At 53.5% G+C, this 23,284-nt stretch overlaps 11 protein-coding genes across 11 annotated transcripts; 5 read left to right on the top strand and 6 right to left on the bottom strand.

Moving 5' to 3' along the window:
* Window positions 1-273: 273 nt before the first annotated feature.
* HER10_EVM0012008 (WD repeat domain-containing protein) lies at window positions 274-5,159 on the top strand. The gene is made up of 4 exons (XM_035481413.1): window positions 274-1,821; window positions 1,945-2,084; window positions 2,143-2,276; window positions 2,329-5,159. Exons 1-4 carry the CDS (start codon window positions 1,644-1,646, stop codon window positions 4,811-4,813), a joined length of 2,937 nt encoding a protein of 978 aa, XP_035328570.1. The 5' UTR covers window positions 274-1,643; the 3' UTR covers window positions 4,814-5,159.
* Window positions 5,160-5,200: 41 nt separating this feature from the next.
* HER10_EVM0010583 (thioredoxin) lies at window positions 5,201-6,037 on the bottom strand. Its single transcript, XM_035480039.1, has one exon. The coding sequence runs from the start codon at window positions 5,824-5,826 to the stop codon at window positions 5,305-5,307; it is 522 nt and encodes a 173-aa protein (XP_035328444.1). The 5' UTR covers window positions 5,827-6,037; the 3' UTR covers window positions 5,201-5,304.
* Window positions 6,038-7,998: 1,961 nt separating this feature from the next.
* On the top strand, window positions 7,999-8,998 carry HER10_EVM0003127 (uncharacterized protein; the record flags this gene model as incomplete). The annotated part of the gene is made up of 2 exons (XM_035472813.1): window positions 7,999-8,218; window positions 8,274-8,998. 2 exons carry the CDS (start codon window positions 7,999-8,001, stop codon window positions 8,996-8,998), a joined length of 945 nt encoding a protein of 314 aa, XP_035327766.1.
* A 701-nt stretch (window positions 8,999-9,699) lies between these two features.
* On the top strand, window positions 9,700-10,644 carry HER10_EVM0011007 (uncharacterized protein; the record flags this gene model as incomplete). Its single annotated transcript, XM_035480449.1, has 4 exons — window positions 9,700-9,793; window positions 9,848-9,911; window positions 9,962-10,553; window positions 10,609-10,644. The coding sequence occupies 4 exons, from the start codon at window positions 9,700-9,702 to the stop codon at window positions 10,642-10,644; spliced, it is 786 nt and encodes a 261-aa protein (XP_035328484.1).
* An 86-nt stretch (window positions 10,645-10,730) lies between these two features.
* On the bottom strand, window positions 10,731-11,302 carry HER10_EVM0005978 (uncharacterized protein; the record flags this gene model as incomplete). The annotated part of the gene is made up of 2 exons (XM_035475576.1): window positions 10,731-11,088; window positions 11,157-11,302. 2 exons carry the CDS (start codon window positions 11,300-11,302, stop codon window positions 10,731-10,733), a joined length of 504 nt encoding a protein of 167 aa, XP_035328044.1.
* Window positions 11,303-11,797: 495 nt separating this feature from the next.
* Window positions 11,798-13,321, bottom strand: HER10_EVM0009228 (WD repeat domain-containing protein; the record flags this gene model as incomplete). The annotated part of the gene is made up of 2 exons (XM_035478720.1): window positions 11,798-13,068; window positions 13,117-13,321. 2 exons carry the CDS (start codon window positions 13,319-13,321, stop codon window positions 11,798-11,800), a joined length of 1,476 nt encoding a protein of 491 aa, XP_035328329.1.
* A 307-nt stretch (window positions 13,322-13,628) lies between these two features.
* HER10_EVM0000507 (uncharacterized protein) lies at window positions 13,629-15,858 on the top strand. Its single transcript, XM_035470286.1, has one exon. The coding sequence runs from the start codon at window positions 13,741-13,743 to the stop codon at window positions 15,610-15,612; it is 1,872 nt and encodes a 623-aa protein (XP_035327518.1). The 5' UTR covers window positions 13,629-13,740; the 3' UTR covers window positions 15,613-15,858.
* Window positions 15,859-15,931: 73 nt separating this feature from the next.
* On the bottom strand, window positions 15,932-18,105 carry HER10_EVM0004573 (uncharacterized protein). The gene is made up of 2 exons (XM_035474210.1): window positions 16,410-18,105; window positions 15,932-16,358 (listed from the first exon to the last, which is right to left on the bottom strand). The coding sequence occupies exons 1-2, from the start codon at window positions 17,745-17,747 to the stop codon at window positions 16,203-16,205; spliced, it is 1,494 nt and encodes a 497-aa protein (XP_035327912.1). The 5' UTR covers window positions 17,748-18,105; the 3' UTR covers window positions 15,932-16,202.
* Window positions 18,106-18,605: 500 nt separating this feature from the next.
* HER10_EVM0013248 (uncharacterized protein) lies at window positions 18,606-20,403 on the bottom strand. Its single transcript, XM_035482612.1, has 5 exons — window positions 20,288-20,403; window positions 20,191-20,235; window positions 19,700-20,138; window positions 19,182-19,639; window positions 18,606-19,129 (listed from the first exon to the last, which is right to left on the bottom strand). Exons 1-5 carry the CDS (start codon window positions 20,298-20,300, stop codon window positions 18,651-18,653), a joined length of 1,434 nt encoding a protein of 477 aa, XP_035328684.1. The 5' UTR covers window positions 20,301-20,403; the 3' UTR covers window positions 18,606-18,650.
* A 181-nt stretch (window positions 20,404-20,584) lies between these two features.
* HER10_EVM0003030 (OHCU decarboxylase) lies at window positions 20,585-22,713 on the top strand. The gene is made up of 2 exons (XM_035472718.1): window positions 20,585-21,184; window positions 21,240-22,713. The coding sequence occupies exons 1-2, from the start codon at window positions 20,714-20,716 to the stop codon at window positions 21,294-21,296; spliced, it is 528 nt and encodes a 175-aa protein (XP_035327754.1). The 5' UTR covers window positions 20,585-20,713; the 3' UTR covers window positions 21,297-22,713.
* On the bottom strand, window positions 20,585-23,171 carry HER10_EVM0011119 (flavin containing amine oxidoreductase). The gene is made up of 3 exons (XM_035480557.1): window positions 22,822-23,171; window positions 22,714-22,762; window positions 20,585-22,664 (listed from the first exon to the last, which is right to left on the bottom strand). The coding sequence occupies exons 1-3, from the start codon at window positions 23,080-23,082 to the stop codon at window positions 21,448-21,450; spliced, it is 1,527 nt and encodes a 508-aa protein (XP_035328492.1). The 5' UTR covers window positions 23,083-23,171; the 3' UTR covers window positions 20,585-21,447.
* Window positions 23,172-23,284: the final 113 nt, after the last annotated feature.

Here is a 23,284-nt window from a genome sequence, read left to right on the forward strand (position 1 = left end):
CTGAGTGGTCTGAGGCATTCTGCATCCATAACACAGCCTTGACTCTTCTGGAGGATGGTTTTACTGTGCCCCCTACCTAGTTACCAGGAACGAGGACGCATCAGAAAGCTGGCTGGTGGCGATCGTCCAGTGTCGGCATCAGTAAGCAGGCGATCCAAATCCAAGTTCCAGCCTAGTGTCAGTGCTCCAAGCCTCCAATGTGATTTTGTGTGTGTGTGTGTGTGTCGTCTTGGGTTTCGCCTCGCCTTGTGCTACCTCATGGGACAGAATGAGTGACTGAGTCTTCCATGTCTCCGATTTCCCTCGCAATCGTTTCTTACATCTGACGCCAACCTGCTGTTTCCGGCGCACTTTCCTCCACTACCTTACCTTCCTTAGGTAGGTACCTTGCGGTCCACTCTCTGTGCCTCCCTCTTTCCAAGGTTCTCTTCCATTTCCATCATTTCCCTGCTCATCCTTTCCGTCGGCTTCCATCTTCGAGACAAATACTCCTCCAAGTCATCATTGCGCACTCTGTAGGGAGAAACAAAACATCGTCAGCATACCTTAGACATCGTCATCTCCGCTCCGAGTGTCAACTGCGCGCAAACTCAATCGCCAATTGCCTCGTGCCTCGGCTCCGTACCCATTACTCCAGACTCTATTTTTCGCTCTTGAATCTGGCCAGGGTAAGGTACATACGATACGGTCAAATCTGGGCCAGTCTCATCTTTTCCGACTCATTGCGCCAGAATAAGAAACGCGACGTTTCTGCGTTCCTGTTCCCCCACACTCTGCCCTTCTCGAAGCGGGTGCATCCTGGACAGCTGCAAGGGAAGCTGTGCGGATCCAGCCGAGAATCGACGGAGACATGCAACTTTGTCTTTCTTGATTACTTTCCTGCGTACTGCGTATTCTTCCGAGTACAGATACGTTCCATACACCATAACTTTGCTGTCAAATTACCAAGCCAACCCGAATTGCCCGCATACGGCAACTAGCAGGTTCTGGAATTGCTTACCGACCAACACCAGCTATACCTTACCTAGCTGTTCATCAAAGAAAGGGTGGAAACGCGGGCTACGTGGATGCCTTGCTTTAGCATACGGAATACGCGGACTGGACGAATCCGAACCCGCGTAATACGTACCCGGTCTCCCAACCACCAGAAAACACCACCACCGACCGTGTTTGACCAACGACGGTTGAGCAAGCGAGCGCCGGTTTCCTTTGGGAGAAAACCTCGCGCCGCGCCCAGCACAAAGTCCGCTTCTTCTCGTTTCCAAAGAAATTTCGTATCGGGAACGACGGGATCCAGGAGAGCGATATATCCAGTAGACAGGCCCTACCGTTCAATTCACGGCCACCCGCGGCGACGGGCAATATCGGCCGTCTGCGAATTCCGGCCTCCCCGTTGGACCGTCAAATCATCCGCCCACCGTCGTCACACTGCTCCAATCCCATTCGTGAAGCTCGGGTGTCTCGGATCACTCGTATTACTACATCTTGAATCACTCAACCACCCACCGACGACCACCACACCTCGACCTCAGGCCCGCGACCTACTCAGCTTACCCGCGCTTACCTCTCGTGCCCACAGACGGCCCAAGTGCCCGCAACTCTGTACGCGGCTATCTTCCTCGTCGGCGTTCGCATGATGGGAAATGTCGACCCCTAGGTCTTCTGCCATAAAATCCATGGACGCTGGCCGTCGCGAAGATGGCCAGGCACCACCACCACTGCCGCCCCCGGCACCCGTTTCTGAACCTCGTCTCTCAACCCCCCTCAGCCGTGAAGGCTCCTCGACTGCCCAGAAGTCACCTGGCGGTTCAGAGTCTCAAGGTACGTAACGATATGCGGATCTGCCACGCACTGGGCCCTTGGCCCCTTGGTTCTTCAAGGTTGAGACTGGGGACCGTCATTGACCCTGTTTGGCGCACACGGTGGATGTTAATCGTTGCATAGGCAGCAGTTTTCCGACCTTTGCCAAGAAGACACCCACGAAGCTCGTTCGGAGTACGACGCCGAATGCAAAGGACGGCAAGGCCGACAAGCCCTCGCCAGTCGCCGTCCAATCTCCTGCCGCAATTGACCCGCTATCTCAGGTTCGTCGCCGCCGTTGGCATGGCCGTAGGATCGCCTTTGGTTGCTAATCTTCCACAGCACATTCTGATGCGAACCAACACCGGCCATACTGTTCCTCCTCAGCTTCGCAAACGCCCCGATAGTCCTACTCAGGTTCCAGAGCAGCCAACGAAGCTTCCTGCGCATGCATTCGATGCCACCAAGGACAAAAAGTCTGCACTCTTGAGTCCCCTCGTTCATGCTAGTGGTACTAACCAATTGTAGAAAAGGGCCATCATTCCTAAGTCGATTGAGTATGCGAGGAGGACGAAGACGCGAAGACGACGAGGACTCTGTCTTCAGCGATCACCGGATAGATGGGACAAATGCCCAAGCCTTTGGTTCAGTTATTGGGTCCGGATACATACCCCACCACAAAGAACCCCCACGGTACATCCGGGTCAAGGCACATAGCAAGAAGATCCGCGAGTTCAATCGCATGTTTCTTGCCCAGGAGCTATTCATTCCACAGCCCGACTCGAAGGACGATACGAATACGACAGCAACAGCATCGATCGACACTCGACGATCGAACACAAGCGGAGCTATTTGGGCAACGGAGTTCAGCACCGATGGCAAGTATTTTGCTGCTGCGGGAAAGGACCAAGTTGTGAGAGTATGGGCTGTGATAACGACGCATGAGGAGCGGCGTCGTCACGAAGAGGAGGAAAACGCAAACGGGGCCAGTGGAGAAAGGTTGAGTGCACCTGTCTTTCGAAGCAAGCCGATTCACGAGTTCCGAGGGCATACAGGCGAAGTACTAGACCTCAGTTGGAGCAAGAACAACTTCCTGTTGTCGTCGTCGATGGATAAGACTGTTCGTCTATGGCACATCAGCCGGAAAGAATGTCTCTGCACGTTCAAACACAAGGACTTTGTCACGTCGATAGCGTTTCATCCTACTGACGACCGGTTTTTTCTTGCGGGATCCCTCGACTCGACACTGCGTCTCTGGAGTATTCCGGACAAAGCTGTAGCTTACTCTACCCAATTGTCTGATCTCATCACGGCTGTGGCGTTTTCACCTGACGGGAAGACTGCAATAGCTGGCGGGCTCTCTGGCATGTGCATGTTCCACGACACGGAGGGCCTCAAACAGAACTCTCAGCTGCATGTGCGATCATCGAGAGGCAAGAATGCCAAGGGCAGCAAGATTACTGGTATCAAGACGATGGTCATTGATGACGAAGTTAAGGTTTTGATCACATCCAACGACTCAAGAGTACGCATCTATAATCTGCGCGACAAGAGCCTGGAATCCAAGTTCAAGGGCTACGAAAATACTTGCAGTCAAATTCACGCCGACTTCAGCGACAACGGACAGTGGATAGTATCTGGCAGCGAAGACAAGAGAACGTATATCTGGTCTGTGCATTCCGCAGAATCAGACAAGGAGAAGCCCTGCGAATACTTCGATGCCCATTCAGATCGAGTTTCAACAGCGATATTCGCTCCGACCAAATCGCGCCAGCTCCTTGGTGGCTCGGGGGATCCTCTTTACGACCTCTGCAACCCTCCCCCAGTCACTCTAATGAGCCTCGAGGAGTCCGTTGCCAGCCAAACAGGTAACTCGGACGACGAAAAGCCTCAGGTCAAGCAGCAGAAGATTAAAAGACCGGAAGAATCGCCCGCGTACATCGAGAAGTCGAAACATTTTGACGGGCAAATTCTCGTCACCACGGACCAATCTGGGGGCATCAAGATTTTCCGCCAGGACTGCGCATACATCAAACGCCGCCATGAGAACTGGGAAACGGGTTCAACATTCTCCCGTCGCATGGGAGGAAGCATTGTTGGACGCAGCGGGAGTGTAGCAACGCGCACAAGTGTCGGTAGCCAACCGCGCTCACGCCGGGGCTCGGTTTCCCGCCTGGCAGCTCCTGGTGGTGCTCAGCTGAGCTCCGACATCAATACGTGGCGGCATGGAATCGAAAGTGGGCGCCCGAGCTCCATGATCATTACAGCATCTCAAAGCCCCCGGTCTCTATCGCCTAACAAGGCGTCACGGACGCCAATCAACAACAGTGCCTCCAACCTTGCATCAGAAGCGCGAAAACAACCATACAGTGGATCATCACCACCGGCACGTCCGCAACTCCCAGCTAGTCCCACATCGAGCCGGGCTTCCCGTGACCGGGCTCCGTCCATTCCTCCGACCCCGAGTTTCTCTTTTCTATCCGCCGATGACGACGAAAGCGATGAGCTTCGGCTTGATCCTGCGGGCGCCAGCTATTCTTTCTGGAATCTCAATCGATGGCGTGGGATCTCATCCTTGCGATCGTCGGTGTCGTTTAGTAACGTCAATACATCGCAATCGCAGGTTGGCCAGGGGCGAAATAGCATGAGCACAGCAGACACGATGCAAACTTCGGCTAGTAATGGAACCAAAGCTTCCCGCCGCAAGAGCTTAGGTGCAGGCATACACGACTTGGCCGTGCAAGAAGATCACAAAGGCACAACGAAGAGCATTGAGGATGCTGCTGATAAAGCTGAGGTAGATGAACATTTACTACAACCAGACAATTCACGGATCGGAGATCGTCTTCGGAACTCGGTTGTCAGCCGTCTAAGCTCCGAGTATACCAGCGAAGACGGCGAACAAATGACTTGTCAAAAATGTGCGAGCAAGGATTTCAAAGCGAAGAGAGTTGGTGGCAGACAACGCCTGATCTGCGTCAAGTGCGGTAAGCTTGCTGATGACGGCAGGTAGGAACGAATAGGCAGAGACATGAGCGGATTTTTGTCTGAGGACAGAAGTTTCTTGGGGCTCGATTTCAATTTTACATTTTCTATTCGACAGCGATGGATTTGACCGCTTGGGCACGATACGACGAGGCGCATCTATCATGATCAAGAACAACAGATACCCCACACAATAACGGCCGCAAAGATATGATCAAGGACGACGGCATATATCTCTATTTTCTTTACTAGTTTTTTCATACATACAGACCAAGGAGTCAAAAGGATATCGGTTGGGTAGCATTTTTTGGGTGACGAAATACAGCAACAAAGCGGCGCAAGTGAGGAATCGGGGACATGAAAAGTTTGATGAGTTAATACAATGAAACAAATTTGATGTTTTTTTGCTATGCTACGACCAAAAAGATTCACCCCGTCCTCCAACTCACATGTGCGTAGCGGCGCGACAGCCGCAGCGTGAGACTCTGCTTGAAATGATTAGAAACGCGACGGCGGCAATCACCCCCTCAAGGACATTTTCCAGTCCGACCTCGGGCCTGTATTGCCGCCGAGGGTGTAGCCGCCAGAGACAGTGGAACCATCATCAGGCTTGACGTTCTTCTCGGCGGCTGCGGCGGCTTCCTTCTTCTTCCTCTCGGCCTCAGCCTTCTGTGCGGCCGCCTCGGCGGCTTTCTTCTTGGCCAGCCCACCCAGCTCCTGGACGGTGGTCTGCAAGCTCCTGGGATCGGCGCCGCGGATGACGCTCCGTCCGCCGTTGTAGGGCTGGCCGTTTTCAAAGAACATGAAGGTCGGCATTGCCGTCACGCCATAGCGTCGGGCGATATCTTGGGCGGAGTCGACGTTTACTTTTACAAACACGAGGGAGCCTGGCTGGCCGTGAGTGTTTGAGAGGGATTCGTATATCGGTTTGATGGCGTGGCATGGGCCGCACCAGTCTGCGTAGAAATCGGCAACGAGGTATGTGTTTGATGAGAGGAGGTTTGTGAACTCTGTGAGTGTTGTGGCGTGGAGGACGACCATTTTGGCGGCTTGAAGATGTGAGTTTTTGGTGTTGCGAAATGAGATGATAGTTGGATGTGGCTACCTATGGTAGAGTAATTGAGATGAAGTCGTCGGCAGATCCGTGGCGTTTTCTCTTCGTTCTCACGCGTTTATTATATACTGTGGACGCAGCAGCCTGTCTTATGAGAAGGGCTCACTTGAACTTGCTAGAGTGAGGGCGCGGGTGAGAATAAGAGTGAGTGTGAATGAGGGCATTCGTCAGCGACGGCAGTGATCTCGTCAGCTTCTCTCTCCAGCGGTAATTGTGGGGTCGGCGACCGAGGAAGCTTCCAGGTGCTCCGGAGCACAGTCGAAGGAACACTAATTTTTGGTCATTGGTTGCGCCCCGCGCTGTCCTCTTCAACTAAAGCACTCGAGAACTCCACACTCGTCGCTGCAAGCAATGGAATTTGTCACTACCGCATCCCTTGCGCCTTACGAACACCACTTTACACCCGGCACGTTGCTAATTGGATCGAACTTTGGGCTCTCGTAGAGCGGCCTGCTGCTGCATGTGCTCCAGATCGCTGTCCCATCTGTCTAGCAATGCAGGCCGCCGAATCGGTGTCTTCTGCATGGTTCCCGAGTCACTGGATCCTCGTGACTTGCTGTTTCTCTGACTGACGTTTCGTTACCATTGCTGACCACTCCATCAGTGCTCAAAGGGCTTTAGAATACCTATGTGAGCAATTATCTATGGTTGTAGTTTTTATTATGAGACTGCTGAGAATGTTTGCTATTCTGCCTCACACTCTTGATTGCGATCTTACCCATCGTTCTCACTCAACGCCGTCGTACCTTATGGTCTCGCCATGCTCTGTCTGCTACCACTAGCCTCTCCGTCATTGAAATCAACATCAAACTTCATGAGCTCTGCCGCAATGACGCTCTTTTGCGCGAAATTACTGTCTCGCGGAGCCTTCCGGGGTAGAGGGCACCAAGTGCTACCGTCTTACATCTCTTTTACCAGCAAGCATCCACACTATCGAGTCAAGTTGAGAGTGGCTTCTTGGCACACTGTCTATATGTGAGGGAAACTCACGATCTCGCGAAACGCCGGCCGGCCATCGTCGAGTGACGGCAACACACGGTCCCTAAAGGACCACCAACACTCTCGGCTCTCAGAATAGAATGTTTGTCTGCCCTCGGCGGCTCTTTTGGACAAAGTGTCTGGGATCATCCAGCCCATTAACCAACAACCCCTCTTTCACCCTTTGACATTGCGTCAGATGACCCCATCAGGTGTCTTGCAAAGTCACAATCCCCCCAGACCTCAAAGCGCCCGTCGCCCCCTTACTCCCAACTCGATCCACGGCTCTCACCGCCCCTCCAAGTTGGTCTTTCACACCTTCATGGCCGTGACCGGCGCCTAGTTCAGCGCGAAAGGCTCGGGGGACATGTGCCATGTTTCTCTCCAGGGATGTCGGGGATATCTCATGTGGTGTCGGCCGTCTTGGGTCTAGTCTTGTACTGACCCTGCCGACTCTCTGACCTTATCGAGTTGATCTTGCCCCCAGAAGACCAGGCTGCCTCCAGAAGGCTCGAAGCGCCTTGAGCTGACAGCCAACCCTCATTCAGGAACAAGTGAGATGTGTATAGTCCAGCCTGATATGGCCCCCACCCTCCACGGTTCGACGTTGAGTTGAGCCTCAGGGGTATGAACTCTCTCCTTGTCCTAATATTTTGGGATCGCCAGGAACCATTTTTGCATACCGATGAGCGCTAGCCATGAGCGTCTCGCCGGAAGACGAAGTGGCATCGATTGATGTTAGCCTGTGGCTGGCTTCCCTTGGCTCACCTTTGAAGCAACTACAGGGTATTGTATCTCAAATCCTGGGAGCGTTATGTCTCATGTCGCGTGGAAGGGTCGCGCAGATGGCGATGTTGATAACCGGGCTGTTGGAAAGGCCGCGGTCTCGATGAAGTAGGCGTTGATGAGTCGTAACAAGCCCATTGGCAAGCTCAATAAGCGATGGACATGTTCAAACTTGCTCAAGACCAGGTGAATATCGTCTAGCATCCACTTGAGACATAGAATATAAGATATCTTCCCGTGTTTCACGAGTGAGGACTCGTAGATAGCAAGCATTTCCTTTTTCTTGAACCAAACCCCAAGCTCCAACATAGTCGCTATATACAACATCTTCCAAGATGTCTAGTTACCAGGCCCTCAACTTTGGCTTCGAGCTTGAGCTATCTCTCAATAGCAGCAAGAAGCACAAAAACTGGTTGTCCATGGCCCAAGACACCAGCAGTCGCTTGGCCAAGAAAGGTGTCAGCAATCATGTCAAGGAAAAGGTGGATGGGAGTTACCGCAAGTGGTCCATTGTCCAGGAGATCACAATCCCTCAAAATCCTTCCAAGAACAACTGTCAGTATACCAAGCCACGCAATGAATGCTGAATTCTGATGCTGAGCCGACTCAGGGGCACTTGAGCTAGTTTCCCCCGTCTTCAGCCTCGAGTCTCAGTGGCTGTCCGATGCAGACAACATCTTTTCTGCTGTCCAGAAGCACTCGTCCGTTCAGACGCTTCCCCAGTGCAGCACTCACGTACATGTCAGCCAGGCAGATCAGGAGTTCTCGTCATTCCAACTGGCCTCTTTGGGCAAGGCAATCCTGACATATGAAGCTTGCTTCGATGCCCTCGTACCGAAGGACAGAGCTGCCGCCTACTGGTGCCAGAGCAACCGCCGGAACCCGGTGCTATCTCGTTGCCAGACTCTTGAGGACTGCCTCGACGCTCTCGACGTCGCGGCTCAACGAGGGACTACCGCCGTCGTTGAAGCGATGTGCCTCTTTCCGGCATCCAGTGCGTATGGAAGAGCACATGGGAGAAAGAGAGATTTCGTTCACGGCAAAGTCTACAAGTGGAACTTTGCCCGCTTGCTAGGGCACGACAACAGCCGCACTATTGAGTTTCGACAGCCTTCGGGCAGTACTTGCATGGAAGATGCCATTGGCTGGGTTCTGTTGACACTGACGTTCGTTGCTGGTGCAACTAGAGGCGGTAACTGCGTCGGCTCGTTGGAGAGTGGCGGTGATGACCGGTTGGAGTTTTGGCAGCTTTTGTGTCATGGCGCTGGGGTTCTTGGACTTGATCCCTTTCTACTTGATGTCTTGAGCGGGTTCATTGGTCGTGCAGCAGCTTAATCGAGTGTACGCCGTCGATCACATAAGAGCTTACTCTTTCTTATTGCCCCTCAAGTTGGCTTCTTTCACCTCCCGCTTGGTCGTTTGGTTCTCGGAAGATCGCTAGTAGCCAGTGAGCTATCTTATTAATTTCAGCCGCCTGGCTCTCAATCATCTCAAATTCTGGTTGTGATGATGGAAGTTTCAACCGTTGCCAAATGGACGTAGCATTGGTCCCGGCATTCCGGCAGCCACTTCCGGCCCGGAAGAGTTCCCTCCGGTAATGCTCTCCTTCAAGGCAGTACACCATACAACGTGATGTACTTGAGGCGCTATTCTCATCTGGGCTCCCAATATCAATCGTATTGCAACCTCATATCTCTAGTTAATCTATCCGGGACGCCATTCCCTCGACGAGTTTGGTTGAAAACAGCCTTTACCACCGCCGCCTACAGAACACATCGCCTGACTCCCGGAGCTCTCAGTGCAGGAGCCAAAGATGAACAATAAGGAGAGGAGCAGTTAGTTCCGTCATTGTGAGGTGCTTCAGCTGACAGATTTTTGGGACTGAATGCAACGTGAGTAAAAGCCTCGTTGATCCTCCCCGAGTATAAAACCATCCACACTTGGCATCCACTTCAGTCGTTTCAGTCACCAAGCTGTCAACAAATCGTGTTGCAACCACCAAAGACTTAGTTCGTGTTCGTTTGTACTTTTTCCAAATGAGCTTGATCCGTGTGTTGGCCACCGGCCTATCAGCAGTCTTGCTCCTTAGTCCCGTGGTAGCGCAGACAACAGCACCAGCTTGGGGGCAATGTAAGTCATGGCCTCTCCTGATTTTTCTATAGTCAGTATCTGACACGGTCGAAGGTGGTGGCAGTGGCTGGACTGGAGCTACAAGCTGCAGTAGCGGCTATACCTGCTCAGTTCTCAAGTAGATCTATCATCACAACAATCCAAACCATCCGCTGACTGTCGAGACAGCCCCTATTACTCTCAATGTATTCCAGGATCCAGCACTCCCACAGCCTCATCTAGCAGACCTGTTTCAACCTCCACTGCCCCTACCGCAACAGGCACTAACACCCGTACGACTTCTCGCGCAACTACCACTCTTATGACCGTGACCACCACGGCTGCAGGTGGCGGCGGCTCTGTTCCTACAACTCTCGTCTCTGGATGGTCCTGGATCCGTGCCGTGGCCTCGCCCAACTTCCACAGCTACCTCCAGGCCAAGCCCACCGGCACGCCCAGCAAAGCCTACCTCGATTCACCTAGCAGCGCGGGTCAGTTCAAAGTTGAGGACGGCCAACTTGTTCATCTGACTGGATCATCGCCGCTTTACCTCAATGTCGAGAACCCGACAGACAAGACGCAGAGAAAGCTAGAGACGTGGTTTAGTGCAAGCAAAGGCACATACGGAACTTTTGCCTTCCAGGGCGATACGCTTACGTGGAGCACACCCGACATTAGCCGGCCCAACGTGGCTGCATGGCTTGTTTGTGAGAATCAGGAGGTGTTCATCAACACGGGGGCATATCTGTATCAGACGCCCGTTGGTTGTTTTGATCAGACTGTGAGTGAAACCCTCGACTCTTGCAAGGAAGTGCCAGAAAACTAATCAGAATTAGATTCATTCCTACGGAGGTTCGACCGCAGACCTCTAGTACTATCAAGATATGTCTACTAAGTAGAAAACTTGACATTCAAATGCATTATCCTTCGTGCAGTGCCTCAACAAGCCACAACAGAACTACTCCACGCTCTCTCCCATCTCCCTCTTGCCCCCGGGATTTTTCATCACCATGGTAGTCTCCAAGGTGAAATTGTGCGGCCCCACATAGCTCTGTGACTTGCTTCCATCTGCCAATGTTGTGTCCTTGAAGTACGACTCGTCGAGGTGTATCCCGCCCACCAACGAAGCATGACTGGTAAAAGCCCACCAGACACTGAAATGCATCCCTGTCCCCATCGGCTCCAGGCTCCATGTGATAGAGTTAATGTCAGTGCAGACCACCTTGTCGACCGTTGGTACTTTAGGGCCAGTGTCCGTGTTGATGGTACAGTTAGCAAAGTCGGCGCCAGGGGTGGGCTGGACGGAGAACATGACACTATTTTGGTTCGCGTTAGCATGAGTTTTGTAACGACATGTCCCTCGCCGTCCCGTAGTCTGGCTTACAAGTTTCTTGTGCTTGGTGGAAGACTTCCCGCGAAGAACCTGTCCACTTCGAAGACTGCTGCAGCACGTGCGGAGTGTTCAGCCGGAGTAGACGGGGCGCCAAGTGCCAAATGGCAGAGAAGAGCCAGGCTTGCAAGATACCGCATGTTGAAGAGAACGAAACGATCGAGTGGTATTGATTCCGACTCATTTCTCTCGGAGATGTTAGTTGAAACATCGATGCATCGTCTCTATTTATGCCGGAGACATTCGGCCTCGCCCCCTTGCCTCTAGTCACACTGAGCAAAATTCGACAATCCCAATAACCTCAAAGGATTACCCGAATATTCAACCGCTTTTGGATGCTCGAATGAGGTTCGCCAAAGAGGCCCTCAATCTCGTACCCAGGATCCAATATGACACCTGAAATAGACACTTCCTTGTGACAAACGGGTCATACGTAGAGAAGCAAACATCGACCATACTGCGTTATACGAGAGTACCCAGGGCTTTGTGTAACAAAGCATACGACTTTTAATTCCTACCAATCGGCTCCTCATCTGTGTGAGCGCCCAAGCCATGCAGAGTTCTTCAGATCCAAGTGTAGCAACAACATGAACAAACAAAGTTGGTATCCCCTTAACTTTTGACTAACCATCCGTCTAAACGCTAATCGTACGGAAAACACTGAACTCATCACCAGTAGCCATCAAGCTGCCAGTGATCTGGGGATGCCAGTGGAGCTCCTTGACGTTGGACAAGTAGTGGACGAACAAAAGCTGAGGCGGCACGTCCTTGACGCCGCCGGTATCCTTGCTCTCTTCGTCGTCCAGCTCGACAGCCAAGTCCCACAGGGTAACCGTGTTGTCGCCCGCCGCAACAGCAATGATGCTGTCGTCTGTGGGGTGCCACTCGATGCTCGTGACCTGCTCCTTGTGGTAGTTGAAGCTGGCAATCGGCGAGGGCTTGTCGGCAGCAGAGGTAGAGCTCTGCTTCCACTGGCGCAGATCCCAGACGGCGAATTCGCCGTCGTCGGCGCCAGACGCAAGCAGATGCGTCGTGAGGGGTGACCACGACATGACGTTGACATCGTGGTTGCTGACCTGCATTGAAAGCGCGGGCTTTCTGCTCTTGCTACGGACATCCCAAACGCGTATTGTGCCGTCGCTTGAGGCGGACGAGAAGACGGACTGTTCCGAGGGACTCCATTGAATTTCCTCAACGCTGCTGGTGTGACCCTGGAACGGCCGGGTGTCGGTGACGAAACCGCCGCCGTCGGTGCGGGTTGTGACGTAAATGAGACCATCGTTGTCACCAGTGAGGAGCTTTCCACTGGGAACAAGGGGGGACCAGTCAAGAGCATAACCCTCTGCTTTGTGAGCGCGAATGGTCGACACTGGCTTATTTTGCTGCGCGGAGATGACGGTGCCCGGGTTATCGAAGGAGTAGATGTGAGGAGTAATGTCGTGAATGAAGATGTTGGATGACTCGGTCATGGTGGCTGTGAGGGTGGTAGGAGGTCTGGAAGCATCTTGCGAGGGGATCTGGTGGGCGCGGATTCGGTTCGTAGTCGAGTTCAAGGGGATCGCCTTGTGCTCAAGAATGGGCTCGGCGTCCTCATCTCCATCTTCGTCGTCGTCATCAGAATCGTCGTCGTCCTTCTCTGTACGGCTCAGACCGCTGAACTTCATAACCATCAGCTGGTTCTCGCCAGCCCTGGCGTTCTCTGCTTGTGTACCAGCCACGGTGTACATGGTGGCGGGATAGACCTTGCGGTTGTCGCCAAGGCTGTCGCGGAGGATATCGAAAGAAAGACAGGGCCATGGCGTGCTCAGGTTGTGCAGCATCTCGTAGGTAGATACGTCGGGCGCGAGTGTCTGTCCTGCCTCAAGCTTGTTTCGTCCGACGATGAAAGTGCCCTGGTCGACGGCAGCTAAACCGGTCAGCTAATTTCTGAGTCGCGGAGCCGTTGATATCGTACCTTCCCTCTCCTCAGCCTCTCTCTCTGCGTCAGGGCGTCCGTCAACACCGGCCTCCATAATTTCGTCCTCCTCGAACTCATCCTCGAATTCGTCCTCGAACTCGCCCATGTCGGGGGCCTTCTCGTCAATTTCCATACCCTCAGGGCGATCACCTCCCTTGAGGGGGGCATCCCCCATTTCGACATCAGCAGAGCGTTTCGACATGACTTTTGGCCGTCTTTGGAAAACAAATGGGAAGTGGTGGTCAGGATTCTGTTCTTCTCGAAGCCGGACTGCGACCTGCAAAATCCTAGTGCTGCAGAAAAAAAAAATTGAGGCCCCGCGATTTGTGGCGGCAACGGTACCCCGCGTGGCGGTGTTCTAGAATGGATCGGTTGCAGGGGCCGTTTAAGTGTGGCTTGACTTGGGATCTGATCCACGTGACCTCGTACGTCTGTCGCGTCACCCGCCATTCCACAGCTTCCAGGCGCATCCCCGTCCCGTCGGTGTTGATTGCCCCGCCAGGTCGAATGAGACGTTGAACACCAGACGGATTCAGGCTTAACTGTCGCTCGCACTCCGACCTGGCGATCTGCGCCAACGCCGTTCCCCTTGAAGATGCTATCTAGAGGATTACCGGCACAATGGCGCCGCAGCAGAACACCTTCGCCGTCATTCCTGACGCCCCCGGGCGCGTCGGTGGCCCCGCGAACAGGCCGCCGATGACATCGAAGCAGGCTCAGAAGCTGTACAAGCAGGCGAACAAGGAACCGAAACGATCCAAGGCCGAACAACGGAAATGGGAGAAGGAGAAACAAGAGGAGATTCGCAAGGAGCTAGAAAAGGAGCGCGCGGCAGTCAAGGCCAAGGCAGCGAGAGAACGAAAAAAGGCCAAGGAAGAGGAGGCCCGAGAGAACAGGCGAAGGGCTGGGCAGCCTCTGTTTGATTGCCGACCAAGTCAAGATACGATCGCGCGTTTCGTACGAGGAAATGGTTCCCACAAGAAGAGAGATTCATCTGGAGAACCGATACCAAAGCCCGAGACTGCCTCTGCCGCCTTGGCCGATATCAAGCCGGATACCTTGGCGTCAACCGCGGCTTCCAAGCCTCCTCTTCCGACTGAGTCATCAGAAGAGAGAAAACCCTCAGTTGCCTCCATGGCACCACCTCCTCGTCCCTCACAGATAACAAAGCCGGCCACGTCACCTGTTCAAGGCGCAACTACTTGTCAAGGACAACCTTCAGCTGAAGAAGTCGTGCCGAAGCCAACAGACAAAAATGCTCTCACACGACAGCCCCTGAAGCCGCTATTCACGGCGCCAGAAAAGGCCCCAGCAGTAATGGCTTCCATGGGACCTCCTTCACGACCTGCTGTGAAGGCCAAATCAAGGCCTTTCATGATGCCGAAAGCGACATTACCGACCCATCAGCCACCTCGTCACAGAATATTCAAGCAAAAGCCGTCTCTCCAGCCTCCTATCCAGCTCAAAACAGAGGTCTCACTGCCAAAAGAGTTGCCATCCCTGAAGTCTGCACCGGCAAAGTCATCAACGGCGATGCCTCCGCCCCCAGTATCATCACAGAAACCCAAAGTAGAGGCTGCAGGAGACAAAGCGCCGACGGACATTCCCATACCAACAACTGCACCGTCACCAGAAGTCCAATCGAAACAAATGCTACCGCCACCAAAGCCATCAATATCGCAGATGCCTCCACCAAGCACACAAGCAATCGTGCAAGATTGTTTCGATGACTTCTTCCCCACAGCCTCACAACTCGCCGTAGAGCTTGAAGAGGATTTCGATGGAGCTCAAACTGCACTGGCTTCACATCTGAGTGCTCCCATACCAAGTAAAGCTCCTGCTCCGGGTTCTGTCAGACCAGTTGGTCGACCCAAGGAGACATGGAGCCTGGCAATTGAAAGAAACTTACCACCAGCAAAGAGCAGCTTCTCGGCCATACAAAACCATGAAAGCAACTTGAGTTCGCGGCATAAACAGCTAGCCAACCCAAGTACACAAGTTCGTACAACGCAACCACCAAATTCTATTACCAACAAACCCCAAATCCGACATGGGCTGGCTCAAAAGGAGCATATACAGAAACCACAGCAGCTGAAACATACGATGCCTCGAGCGGCTTTTGGCCCAAAATCGATCACACATGGTGCGATTGCAGCAGCACACAGTACGCCTCTAGCCAAGCGGCATGGTGCTCCGCCACTTCTTGCGCCCAACCGGTTTCCAAATCGCAGCATCCTTCAGGAAATCAGCAGCAACCACCGGCCTGCACCACAACCTACAGTTGCAAAAGCTTTGCATGTTTTTGACGACTTTTTACCCTTGATCTGCACTCAGGACCTGATGATGTCCTCTCAGGAGGTGCTGGATATAGAGTCCCCGGCTAAAGCAATGACACAGTCATCGTCAGGGGGACCGGTAACACATCCTGCCTCGCCACTCATTGAGATGGATTTGGGGTCTATAGATTGGGATGATGACTTGGATGATTTTTGATTTGATACATGCATACACGGGAAGGATGAAACAAACAGGCATGAGGTCGGCATGAGGTCCAGACCTGAGTATCACAGCGCGTCAACGATTAGCAGTAGGAAGGCACTTCTGGAATTCTATACCCACAAAGACGCAAGAGCATGAGCATGTCGGTTGCCTCATGAGTAGACGATAGAAGTTTCCTCTTTTCGTTAGTAGCAGATACCAGACCCAAGAGAGAGGCTACGAACGATGATAAGTTGGAGCAACAAAATAATAATAGTATTCACGAGAAGCCTCTATACAGGGGATTGTTTGCGCTCCCTGCCGCTAGAACTATGTGCTCGTGTCCTTGTTCATGTACAGCGCGTGCCGCTACAAGAAAAATCATCCGCTGAGAGATCTTGTCCCTCTCACTGGACTCCTCAAATATCAAACCCCTCAATTGAAGGGAGGGAGCAAGCCTATACCGTAACCATGGGAATCTTTGACCGATCATGCGATGCCATCCCACCCCCAAACGCCGAGCTAATGCCACCCATGTAACCGGATGACGCCAATTCTCATTCGTCTCTTTGAAAGACTGACTTTGCGTCACTCCATGCCGCAACTCAAAGGTAGATACCAACCCAGGCCGTCTTGTTCGTAGCCTGTGTCTCGCAACCATCGACTGCACAGGTGAGTTTGCTTTCATCGTCGCGCCCAAATCCGGTATTCGGGCGCTTAGCTACCGGTTTGCGATTCTCGTAGCAGTCTTCGCAGTAAACCTGGTATAGCATCAGTAACGTGAGTGGAACGCGTGGAATCTTGATCCTTACATGTCCGCAACCCTTCAAGGCCCAGAAGTGATGCTCACTGCGCTGACGCTTATTGCCCTTCCGCGCGGGTTGCTTCCCGTTGACAGGCACGTCAGGATCGTAAGCCAGCTCCTCGTTGCATGCGGGACAAATCACAACCAGATCAGAGGCGGTGTCCCTCGTATATCCAGGTCTAGGGGGGGGCGGAGCTTGGTGGACTGGTTTAGGTGATTCGGCGCGTTGATCGAAAGCGCCGTGCTCGTATTGAAGTTGGATATTCCCAAGGGGGTTGTTCAGATCTCCTCCTTGATTAATTCGATTGTGCAACATGCCGAGCAGCTGTACCTCGTCCTCAGGGCCAGGGAAGAGCCTGAAAGGATACAGATGGCGCCTTAATCCGGCTGCTAGTCCACTGAATGCACTTCCGTTCGGGTTCAGCATGAATCCGACCGGCTGTCGACTGCGATCGCGCTGACGTGGTTGTGGAGGCGGCGGTACATGCGTACGTCTTCGCGGGACTTCGGGCGAGTCGTCGGTAAGGTCGATGACGGGTGGTGCATTGCCGGCGAGAATACTACTGTCGCTCCGCGAGAAAGACGGCGGGTTCCTGCCTTGGGAATGTTGTCTTCTGGGATTCGTCGGAGGTCGAGGCGCATGTCTCTGGATAGGGCTGTCGGGTTCGTTGGTCAAGTCGATGACATCGGCAGGGCCGTTTTGGTTGTTTTGAGGTCTCCTCTCGTTTCTACCCTGTTCGAAGTACAGCTCCAGATCCACAAGAACATCGCCTGAGCCATTGTGACGGGCGGCGCCGCCTCCACGTTGCCCTCGCATGCTTTCATCTCGGCCACCCGGGGGTGGCATCCTTTGTTCGCGGAGCTGTGGCAACTGATCCATCTCGGCAAGAAGCGCAAGCTCAAGTTCGTCGGCAAGATCGGGAGAGAAAGGGTCCGAGTCGTTAAATAGCGGATCGTGAGGGTCAATCTCGAGTGACATCAAGGACTCTGAATCAGACTCTAAAGGGTGTGACTGTGATTGTGAATCAGACTCAGGGTCCCAATCCACCTGCGCATCGGCTTCAGAGTCGAATATGCTTGAACGATGATCGACGACGTCGGAGGAAGATTCGGGAATGTAGCCGGGAATGTAGCCTTGGTAGGCGGCCTCGATGTCGCTATCGTCGTAAAGTTCTTGCTCAGGCAAGAGAGATGCTACCGAGGGAGAAGGCGGAATCGTAGAGAGACGAGACGGAGAGGACGCAGTCGATGGGGAAGCTGATATTGAGGGAGAAAGTGGAATCGGAGAGAGCCGAGCCGAAGAAGACGTCGTCGATGGAGAAGATGGTGGAGAAACAGAGCTCATATTATGTTTATCGAGCCAATATGGGTTGGCGCTGGAGAAATAATTAGCTTAAGTCCGGCAGCTCCAGTCAGCATGTGGCTACGCACAAACCGTCTGTTCCTCGGGTAGGTGTCTTGCGTGCGGGAGGAGAATCGTAGTCGTGAAGGCCGGGTCTTGTCGGGAGACGTAAAGTAGAAGTGAATCTCCTACGACGGGCACAAAGGTGAAGCGACCATCCCGTGGAAGCTGTTGGTGTGATCGAGATGTGGAAGAAGGAAGAAAATCCGAGGGCGCTTCAAAGCACAAGGAAGAGGCGAGGTCCTTGGACTTGCCCGTCGTGGTTGTGGTGTTGTTAGGTTGGTGGCGGTTAAAGGTTAAGTGCGGGTCTAGGCCATTCAGCGGAAAGAGCGATGGATGATTTGGCGCTTCAGCCTTAGATAAGCTCGCACAGTGCAGGCGCTGCAGGGGGGCAACACCGCCGATAAGGCAGGAGCCCCTCTGGACTTTCAGGGTAAGGTGAGGTAATTGCGGCGGAATATTTGCTAAGCGACGGTGCCCTGCATTCCCCATTGTCTCCATGCAAGCTCGCAAGGTAGAGACGGTAATATTTCCCTAAAATGATTATGTCATAGTCCCGAAAAGGGACAGAAATGTCAGGATGCACCTTCGCCCCAGCACACTTTCTTATGAATAAGCAAGTGCCTCAAGGTGTCTCAAGACATCTTTGACCGGAGTCGGCAAGCCTTTCACTTGACTTATATCGGGATCCCGATGGTGTTGATTTGTTCCTTCGCGCTTTTTTTTGCAAGATCAGAGTACTTCGTACTTCATACCTTGTGAGCCCAAGACTTCGGATATCATTTTAAATGAGACTCTCCTGTCCTCATTACTTATAATACAGATCGCGAGACATGCCATGTCTGCTTATTCTTGCTTGACTCCAAACACTGAAACAACGCCCTCCTCGTTGACGGACACCAACTGCTTGGCCCCAGCACCCCACTGGACCGACAATGCAGCCACCGACGTTCTGAGGGGCTCTGACCATTTCTTGGAGCTCTTGGTGTACTGTTGGACAGTAATGCCGCCGGCACCCGCGGTTGCCAGGAACTGTCCACTATAGTCCCAAGCAAGTGACTGCACTGGCCCCCCGGTCTCTAGTGTCTTGACCTTTGCAGCATCTCCCTCCTTGCGCAGATCGAAGATGGTTACTGAGCTCTGGCCCTTGGCTGTCGCTGCAAGCCAGAAGCCGTTTTCTGAGAAGGTCAACGCCTCGACAGGCGCGCCGAGGTCGAATGCAGCCGCAACCTCCAACGTCGTTGTCATAAAGAGCTTGATCTCGCCTGTAACGGTTCCGGCTGCGAAGAGGTGTCCATCGGGGTGGAAAGCAGATGATGTGAGGGCTGCGCAGGTTAGCAGGTGGTATAGGAGTACTGGGGGGCTTCGGTAGCTTACCAGAGTCGGCGTAGGCACGGCTGATCTTCTTGAGAGTGTTGAGATCGTACAAGACAATGCTCTTGTCCGAGCCAACGGATGCGAGGAGGTCACCGGTAGGATGAAGGCTCAAGGACGTTGCGGAACCTGCATGTTCAGAGATAGACGCAACTTCGCTACCACTCTCGAAGACCTTCACTGATCCCTTGCTCGTGGCAAAGATGAGCTTGCTACCAGTCCACACAGAGTCAATGACCGGTTCGTTGACCGCAACTTGGCGTTCGACCTGGTCTGCCTCAATAGAGTATATCGCAGCATCTCCTGAACGACCACTGATGGCTGCGTAGCTTCCTTCGGTGGCCAGCGACGAGGCATTCGAAACCGGTGTTGAAGTGGATGCCACAGCGGTCAACAGGGCGACCTCTTCGGACGTAGCCCAGCCCTCGGGGACCGGACGCTTCTTGCGGCTCTTGGAGAGTCTGTGGCTTGTTAGTGTACCATTCTAGAGTTACCCATGCCTGTGCCTTCTGAAGACTGACTCTTGGTGCTTTGCGTTGACCTTGTCAACCCATTCCTCCGGAAGACCTTCGGCCGAATCAATGGCCATGGCATCCCCATTTGTGGCTCCAGCGCTGACGCTGACCTTGGAAAGCGCCTCTCTAGCCTCATCTCGCTCCTTGGACAGACGCGCAATCACTCTGACCGCGGCATCGTGTTGGTACAATGCTGTAGCAAGCTCCTCCCGTGTCCTCGCAAGCTGTTCCTTCAGGTTGAACGTCTCGAGAGCGAGCGCATCCCACTCATTCTGGAATGTCGCAAGCAAGGCCGGAATCGAAGTGAGCGTCGGGGGTCGGGGGCGGACAACGTGAGACTGTGTCAAAGGAAGAAGGTCCTCGATCGTCAGGGCTTCGCCAGTTACAGGTTCGGTACCATTCTCCTCGATGTATTTCTCGATCAATCGCTTCTCGAAGACGGTGCCTAGTTACAGTCAGCATATTGGGGGTTGACGCGACCAGGCGCAAACACGTACCAGACTTCTTTGAGGCAACAGGCTCCTGAGGAGCTTCTCCAGAAACTGAGAAAACAGTCAGCAGTTGCGCAAAATACTCCCGGGTATTTGAACCTACTGGCGCACAGCATTGTCTCGAATGTCGCGATATGAGCCGTCACAAAGTTCGTCCGCGTCGACTTTTCCCTTCCAAAACAAAACTTCAGCCTTGCTGCACCTGCAGTTCCAAGGTAGTGTGGGTCTTGCTTCGCAGCTGGTGAGCACGAGCCACTCCATCACGTGTGGCTGGTTATGGAATGTCCCGTCATCGGCGCCTCCCGTCTTGACTTATCTTATCTCTATCTTATCGCACCGTGAAGTCTCGCTGACTTGAGGTCTACCTACCTTACCTAAGCTAAGGTACCTCATCAATCACCTTCCACTGCCTTAAAATGCAGAGGTGCCCTCGTTGCGCGCGATGTTAAAGACTAAACAGGTCATGAACGGTCACTTACTCATTGCTTCATCGTGATTCAAAACAACAAAGTGCAATTTGCAATTCACTATGGCTTCTCTGCCTGACGTCAACAGTCTCAACTCCCTCCCCGTGGAGCAACAGGCCAAGGTCCTAGATGCGCTCTTCGAGCCGAGCCCCGCGATTCACGCCTTTCTTCTGCCCTCTATTTCCACAACATCTTTCCAGTCGTACGACGAGTTCATCAACCAAGCTCAAAAGATCTTCGAGGCTCTTACGGCGGACCCTACACAAAAGGCACAGCTACACTCAATCATCGGTTCACACCCACGTCTCGGGGCCAAGAAGGTTGAGAGTGCTCAGTCCGCCGCAGAGCAAGCCCAGCTTCAGAGTGGAGACGCCACAGAGCTGGCTGCGCTGAACGCCGAGTACGAGGAAAAATTCCCAGGCCTACGTTACGTGGTGTTTGTCAACGGTCGAGGTCGGCCGGAAATTATGGAAAACATGCGTGCTCGTATCTCGCGTGGTGACTTGGCTCTCGAGGAATTCGCCGCCATCCAGGCAAGTTGCACCCTTGAACCTGGATCCTCGAGACATTCTTCTAACGAGACAACAGGCAATGTGTGATATTGCCAAAGATCGTGCAGCGAAGCTTCTAGCCGCTTCAGGATGAACGGCATAGAGCGTCCTCGAAGACCTTTGTCGGGTTCGATCGTCTGATTCACTTCCTAGAAAAGAATTTCCAACCCCCGTCTAAGCCTATAGCACATCCCAAATCTAGCTTGCCCATGAGAAACTGTCCGACGCCTTCCTTCCTCGTCCAATCACAGCTTGGCGTTCTCGTCCAGCAGTCTCAAAAGTCTGCCAACACGCTCTGCCTCACGGTAGCCGCTGACGACTGCACCAGCCACGCTTCCACGGTTTTCCATCTCTGTGTGCTCGCCGGCAAATCCGAGTCTTCCATCCCATACGGGCCTGCTCAGCTCCTTGAAGTCAAGTGGGCTTCGCTCCCCATTCTCTGAGATAATGGAAGGCGTGGTCGTAGCACCGCGGGAGAACTCGTCTGTCAACCAGTTGGTCAAGTTGGTCTCGATCGGCTCCGCAGGCTCAGATGATGGCTTGAAGCGAGAGACGAGGAACTTGTGGTAGGCAGCCGCGACTTCCTTCTGATCGAAGCGGAGCAATGCGGTAGCAGGAGTTTCGGAAAGGTACGTCAGCAAAGTCGGACTAGGGCCAGGGAGAGACGGCCCAGCGAAGTTGGCGCAGACCAGAGTCGACGCCTCGAAGATTTCGGCGGGGGTCGAGCTTTCGGTCACGGGCTTCGTAGATGTGGGCAAGAAGGTGTAGGATCCTGCCTTGTCGGCCTCGGGCCACCAAGCTGTCTGGTACTGGAGCAGCAACTTCTCTAGGACACCGACGTGGGTGCCCTTGATTACCTCCTGTAGGCGCGGCGGCAGCGCAGGGTTGAAGGTGCTTTCAGGTAGAGTCTTGAGGGTACCGAGCGGGATGGTAGAAATGGCCGTCTTTGCCGTGAATTTGTTGCCCTTGGCGTCGACAATTGTAACTCTGTCTTGACTTTGTGAAATTTCAGTAATCTTTGTGCTCAGCTTCACCTCAGTGCCCTTGGCCTTGGCGTCATCAAGGACCTGCTTGACCAAAGCCTCATAGCCTCCCTCTGGGGCGGCATCAGAGCCTCCAAATGAGGTGGTACTCTCCCATCCAGCCCACTTCAGAGATGCTTTTTCGAGCTTGAGTCCCAGGGGAATCTCGAGGGAGCGGGCAAGGGCGGCTGCCAGCTCCTTCTGAGATGAACCTGATGCGGGCTGCGTCGCTACCTGCGTCGGGTCGGCAGGGCTGGTTTGGTTGACGTCTGAGGAAGGGTCAGGGGATGCAGAAGCTGAGAAAAGAGCCGAGTCATCAGCCAGAAGGGCGGATGCGAGAGATGTAGATGGAGAGGGCGCTGGGTGAGGGAGCTTCAATGATGCCTGAGCAGCACCAAGGGATGCCCGCAGGTTGTCGGCATTGGAACTTGAGAGACGGCCTGTTCTTTGTCAATACAGCATATCGCTATGGGTCAGAGTCACACGCACCAGTTGGGCCGTAGATCACACCCTCAGCAGCCTTGGGCAAGTGAGCGGCCTACTCCATCTCATTAGCTTCTGATCTCTATTACTCAATCACGTTCATATCAAACTCACAACGCCAAAGTCTTGGGCGATATATCTCGCAGGGTTTCCTTCTTTGTAGCCGTGAATCCAGCTGCATCCAACATCAATCTTGGCATCTCCCTTCACCCACGTACTCGCACGTCCACCGATTCTGTCTCTAGCCTCAAGTACCAACACTTTGCGACCCTTGCTGGCAAGCTCCCGGGCGGCAACGGCGCCAGACCAGCCGGCTCCGATCACAATTGTGTCCAAAAGTTGATTGCTCATTGTGACAATGTTGCGTTTAAACATGTGTCTGGATCTTGAAAGTTGAACAAAATGTTGGGCAATGGGCCTGACAATGTCGTGCTTCAGCTTCCCGGGTTAAATCACCCCGCCCCCCAGTGTCCCCGCCATCGTCCCCAGGCCCAACGTCACGGCGGGGCCCGGGAAGATGTCCGACCGGGCCGACCATCGGAACTGGTGGGGGTTTCTTCTGCGTCGATTCCGTTGC

This window comes from Colletotrichum scovillei, assembly GCF_011075155.1.
Source record: "Colletotrichum scovillei strain TJNH1 chromosome Unknown Contig00010, whole genome shotgun sequence".
In the NCBI taxonomy this organism is placed as follows: Eukaryota; Fungi; Ascomycota; class Sordariomycetes; order Glomerellales; family Glomerellaceae; genus Colletotrichum; species Colletotrichum scovillei.

What these genes read in the sequence shown, in the direction of transcription:
- HER10_EVM0012008 (XM_035481413.1), top strand. Translation starts at nt 1,644, where the DNA reads ATGTCGACCCCTAGGTCTTCTGCCATAAAATCCATGGACGCTGGCCGT. An exon ending in CAATTGACCCGCTATCTCAG is followed by an intron (nt 2,085 to 2,142) that starts GTTCGTCGCCGC and finishes AATCTTCCACAG; the next exon opens with CACATTCTGATGCGAACCAA. An exon ending in GATGCCACCAAGGACAAAAA is followed by an intron (nt 2,277 to 2,328) that starts GTCTGCACTCTT and finishes AACCAATTGTAG; the next exon opens with AAAAGGGCCATCATTCCTAA.
- HER10_EVM0010583 (XM_035480039.1), bottom strand. Translation starts at nt 5,826, where the DNA reads ATGGTCGTCCTCCACGCCACAACACTCACAGAGTTCACAAACCTCCTC.
- HER10_EVM0000507 (XM_035470286.1), top strand. Translation starts at nt 13,741, where the DNA reads ATGGCGCCGCAGCAGAACACCTTCGCCGTCATTCCTGACGCCCCCGGG.
- HER10_EVM0004573 (XM_035474210.1), bottom strand. Translation starts at nt 17,747, where the DNA reads ATGAGCTCTGTTTCTCCACCATCTTCTCCATCGACGACGTCTTCTTCG. An exon ending in CCTTGAAGGGTTGCGGACAT is followed by an intron (nt 16,359 to 16,409) that starts GTAAGGATCAAG and finishes ATGCTATACCAG; the next exon opens with GTTTACTGCGAAGACTGCTA.
- HER10_EVM0013248 (XM_035482612.1), bottom strand. An exon ending in TGTTGCCTCAAAGAAGTCTG is followed by an intron (nt 20,139 to 20,190) that starts GTACGTGTTTGC and finishes GACTGTAACTAG; the next exon opens with GCACCGTCTTCGAGAAGCGA. An exon ending in GTCAACGCAAAGCACCAAGA is followed by an intron (nt 19,640 to 19,699) that starts GTCAGTCTTCAG and finishes AACAAGCCACAG; the next exon opens with ACTCTCCAAGAGCCGCAAGA.
- HER10_EVM0003030 (XM_035472718.1), top strand. Translation starts at nt 20,714, where the DNA reads ATGGCTTCTCTGCCTGACGTCAACAGTCTCAACTCCCTCCCCGTGGAG. An exon ending in AGGAATTCGCCGCCATCCAG is followed by an intron (nt 21,185 to 21,239) that starts GCAAGTTGCACC and finishes ACGAGACAACAG; the next exon opens with GCAATGTGTGATATTGCCAA.
- HER10_EVM0011119 (XM_035480557.1), bottom strand. Translation starts at nt 23,082, where the DNA reads ATGTTTAAACGCAACATTGTCACAATGAGCAATCAACTTTTGGACACA. An exon ending in TCGCCCAAGACTTTGGCGTT is followed by an intron (nt 22,763 to 22,821) that starts GTGAGTTTGATA and finishes GAGATGGAGTAG; the next exon opens with GCCGCTCACTTGCCCAAGGC. An exon ending in TGTGATCTACGGCCCAACTG is followed by an intron (nt 22,665 to 22,713) that starts GTGCGTGTGACT and finishes GACAAAGAACAG; the next exon opens with GCCGTCTCTCAAGTTCCAAT.